We start from the raw sequence: 9,953 nt of genomic DNA, 5'->3' as shown, positions 1-9,953 counted from the left end.
GCAGGCGGCGCTAATCTGTAATATTGCCCAACAAATGAAAACCGGCAGCTGATTGGACGAACGCGTCACATGGGTTTGTTAAGCCTGACTGTCATGGCGGCCGTTCAGAATACGATCTCATATTGTACTAAAATAGTTCACTGAAACGTGTTTCTGAGAACATTTTGCGATAAATAGGCCATGCTGTTGCCGAATCTGTCTTCATATCAGCTTCATATCATTACTCGCGTCATTTCCGGGTGAGTCCCGACGGCCCTGCCGCCGACCGAACATGTCAGGTCGGCCAAAATGAACGCCGACAGCCCCCCAGACGGACGACGGCACGGGACACACCGAACAGATTTGAGTCACTGACCTCACCAGACTGTCCCACGGCCGATAATCGGCCTGATGTGTTCCGGCCCTAGTCTTTGAAAAAGCATCATGAGGCGAAAGAGCGGTAAGTTGTTAACCTTTTTATATAAATAATTGATTCTTTAACTGTAGCTATTCTTCATTAACTATTGTTTTAATGTTGCCATGTTGTTTACAAAAAATATTTCATTATTGTATATTTCAGAAGATACTGTTTTAAAAAATTTGGGAAGGTACGTAACATTTTCATTATCTATTCGGTAGTTATATTACTATTTGACATTTGAATTGGCAATTTTTATTTATAAAAAAAGGAATTAAAACATTTTTGCTTTACTTTTCTCTTCACAGAGTCGTAAAATTACGCTCACTTTGCAAGACATACAGAACGTTATACACGGCTGTGCTACGGAAGAAAGTGCGTATCTGGGCAACAATTTTTACAGGTTCCAAATTCACTATCAAACAGGATACGACTAAGAAACATTTTTTTTGCACACTTGAAGGTAATATTGTGACCAAAATATTTTGATATTAGTAAATTAAAAGTAATTTATTAACAATAACAAAATTGTTGCAAATAAAAATTGTTACAAGTGAAAAATAAAATAATTGTTTGTCTTTGGTTGAACTTGTCACGATTGTCCATTGTATGAGGAGCCTCCTGAAGGCAGTGCTGAGGAGAGAGATGTGTTGGAGGCCAAATCTCCGAGCCCCAAGGTTGTTGTGATGCAGTGTTATATTATATTATATAAATTATACTTAAAAGTTTTCTGTGCATGTCGGATGTTGTGCCCTAATAATATATATATATATATATATATATATATATATATATATATATATATATATATATATATATATATAACTGTATATATATATATATATATATATATATATATTATTAGGGCACAACATCCGACATGCACAGAAAACTTTTAAGTATAATTTATATAATATAATATAACACAAAATGATATATATATATATATATATATCATTTTGTTTTTCTGTATATCTAAGCCTTCTACCTTGGGCAGTCCTTTCATAACTCTGGAAAGCAACAGAGAGTCTGAGAGCAGAGATGTGTTGGAGGCTCTGTTGCCCAAGGTTGTTTCTTTGTTAAATGCACCTAACATTGTCAATTCAGTCCATTTTCAGCAAATAATTGTCCCTATGTTGTTCTTTATTGTTTCTTTTTTGGTTTGAATATTTTAGTAATTTTAGATAAAATATTTTCAGACATCAAAACTTTAGTATTTTGATATCTGAAATTGAAGAACACAAAATGACATTGCAATTCCTTTAACATTGTTCAATCGCACACTGTTGTGGTCCAACAACAATGTTTACTCATTTTCCTTTCACTGTGCATCTAAGTGTTCTCCTCTGGGAAGTCCTGATGCTGCACCTGACACCGACATTGAGTATGAGGACAAGGATCTGGAGGAGGTTAAGTCTTCTTCATCCAAGGTAAAGCCTTTTTTAAGCAACTCATCAACTTTGATATGCAGGGAGCGTTCACCTGGTGTTTAAGAATGTTGTCATTTGTGTGATCAATTAAAGCTTAACCTTTTAACCATCCAGACATATACTCTGGCCAGCCAAGTACCATCTAAAAGCAACACAAATAGTAAAATCACAGAACTTGTTAGAAGCTACACATTACAGAATACGCTTTGTAACAATGGACCTTTTAATTAACTGTGAAGATGGTTTTCCACAGTCATAACATCAGAAATCTGATTTTCATTTTCAAATTTTCATTTTTAAAATCTGTAATACACATTTAAAACGCTATACTTTGTGTTATTACCTTGGCTATAAAGTACCTGAAAAAGATAAGAAATGAATGCTGCAGTGAGGGTGTTTGTAATATAGGTCTTGGTCTTAAGATTGTGGTGGCAAATTTAACATTTTTCTTTCTTCTGACCAAGGTAATCAATTATTACAGCAAATGTAAAAACATTGTTTAAATTTGCTATGTTTTTGGCAAACTTTTCCTGATAATGAAAAAAAATCTGAAAGAAACAAATACAGAATCAATTGTTTTTTAAACAACATAAAACACTATAAAAAATGTTTTATCTCTCCTAATGACACAATTCCATGTAATAACAGTCAAACCACAAAACAAAAATAATTACCAAATATATTTTTTAAAAGAAGTGTTTTTTTGTAATTGTAAACAACCAAAGTTACAATTTTAACCATGTTCTACATTAATATGAAGTTCCTTCATTTGTAGGACTTGCAGGTAAACAGTATTCACACTGAACTACATTTAATATATTTAATAACTGTTTTTTTGCATTTAGCTCACTGAGAGACAGGATTCTACCCAAGCATCAGAAACATCTTCCGAAAATAGTGGTCCAGATAGCCTCTTTTTTCGGCATAAGCTGCCGACAGGCCCATGTTTTTTTTTAAGGACACTAAGGAGTGGAGCGACCTGATAAAACGACAGGTTGGGCACCAGTTTAAAGATCTGCACTGGACAAATATAATCTCAAAAGGAATACAATCTGTACATCCATACTGCAGCATTGCTTTTAAAAGGCACACCGTGAAAAATAAAATGTCCAAAAGAAAAGGACCTTTATTTAGTTGCCTGGGATACTGCACATTTTCAGATTGCCCAGTTTGTGTAGAGGTCACTGTGAGGGATGAGAGTACCCTGAAGGCCTGGGTGACCTTTCAGGGAGAGGAGGTCTGTCACAGTATGGAAGAATTAAAAAGAAGATATGTACGAGCTGATAACAAAGACATTTTTGGAAAGCAACTTGAATCAGTGCTTCCAAGGGCCTTACATTTGCAGTGTATGGACAAAATCCAACCTAAAGTCTTTGAATCAGGATGCAGAGACCAGGCACCTACAGCTGCAGTCCTCAAAAACATAGCCTACATGACACGAAGGAAATGCAGAAGGCATGACAACAAAATACTAAGTCTTCTCAAAATGGTGAAGGAAAAAACAGATGAAGACAATGAAGTTCTCCAAAAGGTGCTCTTGCACCCCAAAGGAGTCATGCTGTGGTCCAAAAACACAATCAGACTGTTCCACCAACGAGGCAGGGATGATATTGTGTATATTGACGCCACAGGAAGCACCTTTTTATGTGTATGAGTTGGTGGTGAGGCATCCTATTAAAGGATCCTCCCCTATCCCTGTTGCAACGTATGTCACCTGCCAACACACCACTGTATCAGTGTTATTTTTTATGGAGTCTTTTCAAACAGATTACTACAAGTTGTTTGGAAGGAAATCTGTGAGGAGACCTGTGATGATAATCTGTGATGGGTCCCTTGTTCTGATGCAAGCTGTTGCCTACACTTTTTGTAAACATTCTTTGGAGAGCTTGCTCAGCGTCTACTATGACATTGTCGCTGGACAGTTGAAAGAGGTCATGAATATGCCAATTCTTCATCGGTGCCTAAGCCACATCATGAAGAATGCCAAAGTGTTCTGCCGGAAACAGTAAGTTGATTATATATTGTGTTGTCATACATGGTTATTCACATAAAATAATTAATTCACTTTTTAATAAACAATGGGATGGACATGGTCATGGTTTACAATGGAACGATTCTTTAAAAGGCGAACCATAGAACCACAATGTCTTTAACTAAAAATTAGGTTACACTTTATTTTAAGGTGTCTTTCTTACACTGTAATTAATTCTGCTTGTGTATTGAAGGTCTGTAATGTTACTTTACGTTACAAAGAGAATCAAAAACTGACACATGACAATGATCAACTTTTGTTTTCTTCTGAGAGTATTTATGGTTTTTGTCTGTAATACATGTTAAAATTACATTTATCATGTTTGTCAGTTCCCCCAAACACTAAAGACTGTCCATGCATCTTTTTGGCCTCCTGACAAGTGCTGCCACACTGATGGAAATGGATGACATTATTACAAGCATGGCAGTCCTGTTCTCAAGTCCTCGGAGTGGTGACAACGTGGAAAAACACTTCCAAAACCTTCAGAACAGGTTGCAAACAATTGGCTTTTCTGAAAGCAGTGACCATGCAGAAAATGCTGAAAATGACTTTGAGGTTTGTCTGATTTGTGCATTATTATTCACCTACATTCATGCCTAACCTGGTGAAATATTTCCTACCTCTGGCAGTTTTGTGGTCTGGTCTCATGCTGGGTAAGTGACAACTTATTTTTGAGGATTGCTTGGGGTGAGGTTGTGGGATTTGAACAAAGGCAAATATTTGACAATGTTACAGCCATAATGTTTAAAAACAAAAACAAATCAACTTAATTCAACATTTAATTACCTGATTGTAGTGAAATAAAACATGATATGGCATATTTGATCCATTCATTTGTGTTCACTGCGGTAAATAATATGTTGTGGGTAATCATCATTTTAAGGTCTAAATTATTTACTTTAATATAGGTGATCTTGGCCGCCATGGAAAAGGACCAGCCTACAATCATTTTTCCAAGATTTTAATGCGATGCAGTCAGTCAGGCACACAGGTACATGTTTGATAATATCTTACACAGTGAATACATAACTTGTCCAAAATGACATGCATAATATGTGTACTATTTAACTCTCATTAATTATTTTATCCAATAATGTAGAACTACACTGAGGACAACAAGACTCAGGCTATAATGGAGAAAAGCCAATGGGATCTGAAAAAAATTAGATTCCAGAGACGTCGTCTCACAAGGCTTGACGACTTTGTACAGATTTATCAGCAGACACATAATGCTCTCTTGATGGAGTTCTCTGACTCAGCACGCAAGAGAAAAGTTTTTCAAAGCCACAAATGTAATTTTAGTTTATGTGATGTGAGAAATATATCTTCCTGTATGTGATGTGAATGGTTTAGGCTCCAGTCAAAGGACGCAAACCAGGTTTGGAGAGACCACAGACAGTGACTGACACCAGCTCGACAGGACCCAAGTCGGATAAGGTATGACTTCAATAAGAATTAACACTTTTTAGGGTGAATAATTGATGATCTATCTATCTATCTATCTATCTATCTATCTATCTATCAGGCTTTGAAAAAACACATATCTGTTCCACAGGAACCTTTAAGGAGCACTGACATCCCAAAAAAACCTGGGAGTACAACAACATCTGTAAATAAAAACTATGGACCATGCTGGCAAGGAGCAGACCCCTCAGAAAAGAAATCTGCAGCAAGACTACAAAGGCCTCCACAGGTCCCAAAACATAGCAAAATGACTGCTGTTCTTCATCCGTACCACTGGCTTAGCTGTGATGAGATAGATTTTGCATCATACTTGCTTGCAAGCGAGTACCCTCACATTCATGGCTTTCACTCAAGTGTTTTATTTAGTGTTTTACATAAGGGAGGGATTTTGGGTATTCCAAGCAGCCCATTTGTGCAAATTTTACACACTGGGGACAACCACTGGGTAACTGCTAGCAACATGTTTTGTTGGAACAATCAGGTTTGCATTTATGACAGTCTTTCGACAGTGCTATACAACAAAGACAAACAAGTTTTGTCATGGTTAATAAGGCCAAAGGAAGACAAATTTACAGTTATTTACCCTGCTGTCCAACATCAGTCGAATTTGTCAGGGCCCCTCCTCCCTGAGCTGTCTCCCCTTCCCGTTTGTGTGTCTCCCTTACCTCTGCCCCTTTTTGTGTCTGTGTTGTTTGTCTCCGTCCGTCTCTTTTTGTTCCTCAGTTTCCTGAGTTCCCACTACCACTGAAGGCACCCCGGCACCAAGGCTGCTGCAATCGCTACAATCTACTACACCTGCCCCAGTCCACCTGGGGCTGATTGCCACTCTCCCTATATCAGGGAGAGGTCTGCTTTCAGTCCCCGTCTGATAATTGTTTCAGCCACGTATTTATCTCTTGCGTTTCTGTGCATTATTCAGCTATCTCCAGTTCTAGTTATTATCCTGAGTTTCCCGTAGTTTAGCCTTTTTTTTTCCTCATTGTGTTTTTGTGTTCTGCCTCCTAGACGCTGTTCTCCCTCCACCGCCGGCTACTGCCTTTTTCCCTCCTCAACTGGATCTTCTGTTTGGACTCCTCGTGCCGACCTCTGCCTTGATCTCCGTGTCTCTGGACCCCCAGCCTGTTGCCGACTATTCTCGCCTGCCGTTTGTACTTCTGCTGAGCCACAACCTACCCATACTCACTCCCATAACCTCCACGACGGAACACCATCTACATTATTCATTTTCTAATAAACAGTAGTATTATGGAACTCGCCCTGTGTTCTGCTTTTGTGTCCTACCCCGTCCAGAGCGTGGCAGAATTGTAGTAACTGTGGTTTGTTTGCAATTACTTTTGCATTTGCATTGTGCTGCAACCTGAGGCCAGAAAACTGCAAGTTCCCGTGAGGGCCGGTTGAGGACTGAACTTTTAACTTCCTTCAAGAAAGGACAAATCCATTTTAAAACAGAGCCAAGAGTTGGTGCTCCAAAGTCAGGACAAACGCATGTGAATGTGTACTGCATATGCAGGACTGCACACTGCAGTGAAGTAATGGTAGAATGTTCTTTGTACAAGGGGTGGTATCATCCTAACTGTGTGAACATACCACAAAGTGCCATTAGTGGGGATGATCACTGGAATTGCCACAACTGTACTGGCTAAATGTAAAAAAGAAATGACATTTTCTTGAATTCAATTTAGGAAGTCCAATTTAGGAATTTCTTGAATTCCCTTACATTTTTCATTGCTTTGATTATTAATTTTTTTATTGTTTCTCTACCATTTAAAATTGTCTATTTAAGGTAGCCATGTAAAGTGAACATTTTATTGTATTTTATTTATTTTTATTAGCAGGGTCTAAAGAATACATGGCTTTTTTTATTTATGTTTATGCATATGTGTGGTTTTGTTTTTTGATAAGTTTCTAAAAGTTTATGATGTTCATAAAAAAAATGGCTTGAATAAGCAAATTGTTTTAAAAAAAATCATATAGTATTTCAGTTCATAAATGGAAAATATAAAGAAAATATAAGACTTTCAAGTATCAATGTGTGATAAATCACACATTTCTTGGCAGTAAAGTATGTACTGTACAATTTCATGTGTGAGAAGAGATCACCTCTATATACACCTCTGAAGTCACTTAACGTGACATATCTCCAAAACGCTACTGTAAAATGGTTTCGGTGTGCATAGTGTACGGGATGTCCTGTATCACAACTGACCAATCTTTTTTTCTACTTATTAGAAATGAGGTCGTTATAGGCGTCGAATAATGTGACATATCTCCAAAACGCTACTGTAAAATGGTTTCAAATGACTTGTGCATAGTGTATGGGATGTCCTGTAACTGATCTTTTTTTTCTACATAATTTAAATGAGGTCTTTAAGGGCCTCGGTAGTCGAAAATGTCCTATATCACATGGGGTGTGTATAATGTATGGGACACTGAATACAAGAGAACAAAAATAAATATGCAGTAAATGTATTTAGAAAGAGATACTTTATTTTGTCTGCTTGTGCTGTAAACATTTACATAAAACAATGTATTGAGATGTGACCTATAAAGAAAAAAAACATTAGTCAAAGACAATGTGAGTTTTAAAAAAGGATAAAGATAGAAAAGAGAAAGAGAGATACATAAAAAAGAAAGAAAGAGAAAGAGAGAGTGAAAGAGGAAGAAAGAGAGAGAAAGAAAAAGGGGAGAGTGAGGGAAAGAAAGAAATAAATAAATAATGAGAGAGAGAGAAAGAGAGTGAGAAAGAAAGAGAAGAACATGAAAGCATGAGAGCGCGAGAGAAATAAGAAAGAATAATTAAGAATGAAAGAGAAAGACAGAGCGAGAGAGAAATAAAGACAGACAGACAGACAAACAGACAGACAGACAGATAGATAGATAGATAGATAGATAGATAGATAGATAGATAGATAGATAGATAGATAGATGCAACTCGAGCGCTCTGAATGCGCGTCCTCTCTCTGCTGGTACTGAAATTACCGTACTCATAGTAATAGGCGCACACGCCTTTTTTATTTTGACGGCTGGCTAGACCGTGTATTTTCAAACCGCGGCTGGCTTGACCAAACCAAAATCTACACAACTGGACATGTTTCAGAAGCAATGGGATCCGAAATTGGGGAGGAATTATTAACAACATCGACAAGCAAGAGTGTATGTAAAATATATATAATAATATATATTTCGAATCTTTGGTCGCATCGTTGTTGTGATGATCTAGAATGCATCTATCATCCAGGCACGACTGCTGCCGCGAATGTAAGTTTGCGACACCAATGGCAAGTGTCGCAAACCTGTGAAAGGCTTTGGGCGCTACTCATTACATAGACGGTAGCCGCCTACACTGACCTGGATATCTAGATGAGGATCACTCTACTGACTCCTTTTAATATAATGAATTTTAGGGCGACAATGCATCGTTTTTGTGCTCAACCTCAACGGATAGGCCTTCGTTTTGAAGGAGTCTGCATGGCAAGCGTGATGTCCCTCTGGTCTGCTGAATTGTGACGCGATGAAGGGCTTGCTTAGCAGCCTAATGGACAGTATCGATGACTTAGCAATCAAAACCAGGACTGAGTAGCCTCTTTGTGCAGTTTCGAGAGTTTATTGTCTCTATTTGACCCGCCTGCTTCTCTGTTTGCTGACTGGAACTGGATATCACTCTTGAGTGTGTCGTAACCTCACCATTACTGAGATACAACAGTATTTACTTCTCTAAAGCGAGGAAGTGAAGCTGCGTGTGTCAGGCTAGCTGAACTTGATAAAGATAAGACCGGAGGTTGGATGACTTTGCCTTCAAAATAAAGTTGCCACATATATTGGTATTGACAATAAATAACGATGTTCGGGATTGGACCGACACGTAACGCTTGAACAACACGACTGTCGACTTTTTATCAGCAGCAGAGATCTCCGCATTTACTACCGTGGTACAATACAGTATCGATGCTTCGCCGTTCGTTTTATTTTGGAAGCTGCTAACGGAAATCGTGCTTTGTTTCTATTTGACCCACTCATAGGAAGTGGGATGTGGCCAGGGTGTATTTATGCTTCTGTTTAAGATATGAAAATCATTGAATTAGCACTGCTTCAGGAGCACTGTTTCACCACCGGACACGGCAGTGTTGCTTTCCATCAAGGTGGTTGTTGTCGGTGGTGCAAAACTGCGAACCAAACCGAAGCTGCTGTGCTGGTTTCATCTGGACTGGACCATATCCATGAGGGCTTTTCAACCTCACGCCCTAACAGTTTGTGTGCGGGGCTGTATTCTGTGCTTACGTAACAATAACAGTATGTGAATCGATAGTCACATCGTTGACTTTTTATTTTTTATTGAGAAAAAAAGACAGTGCTTCTCCCCCTTTTATATATATTTTTTGGTGCAAATGTCAACAACTCAGCGTCAAGTGATGATGGAGTCCTCTCTAGGTCTCGGAAGACTGGAACTGACTCCCAGTTCAGGAGCTGGTGGGGTCAGCCGGACCCCGCGGCTCTCCGGCGGGCACCCCGCGAAAGACCAGTGCGGTCAGCTGCCACTGGGGCCACAAGTCCAGGTTCACCTGAACGGCTGCGTCCCGCTGTCACATCAGGTGGCGGGTCACAAGTATGGAGTGGATACAGTGGGTAAGTA

The 9,953-nt window shown here is 38.6% G+C and overlaps 2 protein-coding genes across 10 annotated transcripts in view; both read left to right on the top strand.

The window, feature by feature from the left end:
* Positions 1-329: 329 nt before the first annotated feature.
* On the top strand, positions 330-7,004 carry LOC114548183 (uncharacterized). 9 transcript variants are annotated; one of them, XR_003691328.1, is made up of 11 exons: positions 330-439; positions 560-587; positions 706-860; positions 1,735-1,827; positions 2,673-3,832; positions 4,189-4,350; positions 4,489-4,512; positions 4,768-4,850; positions 5,213-5,296; positions 5,415-6,208; positions 6,329-7,004. XR_003691328.1 is itself a non-coding variant. In XM_028567974.1 (10 exons), exons 6-10 carry the CDS (start codon positions 4,263-4,265, stop codon positions 6,069-6,071), a joined length of 936 nt encoding a protein of 311 aa, XP_028423775.1. In that variant the 5' UTR covers positions 330-439; positions 560-587; positions 706-772; positions 1,735-1,827; positions 2,673-3,832; positions 4,189-4,262; the 3' UTR covers positions 6,072-7,004. The 9 variants fall into 9 exon arrangements, 4 of the variants coding, with proteins under 4 accessions (XP_028423775.1, XP_028423774.1, XP_028423773.1 ...); XM_028567974.1 differs by having other exon boundaries at positions 706-772; positions 5,415-7,004; XM_028567973.1 differs by having other exon boundaries at positions 4,240-4,350; positions 5,415-7,004.
* Positions 7,005-8,615: 1,611 nt separating this feature from the next.
* Positions 8,616-9,953, top strand: part of ipmkb (inositol polyphosphate multikinase b) — a 28,513-nt gene continuing 27,175 nt past the window's right edge. The window contains exon 1 of the mRNA XM_028568757.1: positions 8,616-9,946. Within this exon, the coding sequence (XP_028424558.1) occupies positions 9,709-9,946 (238 nt within the window). The 5' untranslated portion in view covers positions 8,616-9,708. The remainder of the gene's footprint in view (positions 9,947-9,953) is intronic.

This window comes from Perca flavescens, chromosome 21 (assembly GCF_004354835.1).
Source record: "Perca flavescens isolate YP-PL-M2 chromosome 21, PFLA_1.0, whole genome shotgun sequence".
NCBI lineage: Eukaryota > Metazoa > Chordata > Actinopteri > Perciformes > Percidae > Perca > Perca flavescens.
Note: the sequence above shows the minus strand (reverse complement) of the source record. Positions and strands in the feature narration are given on the sequence as shown.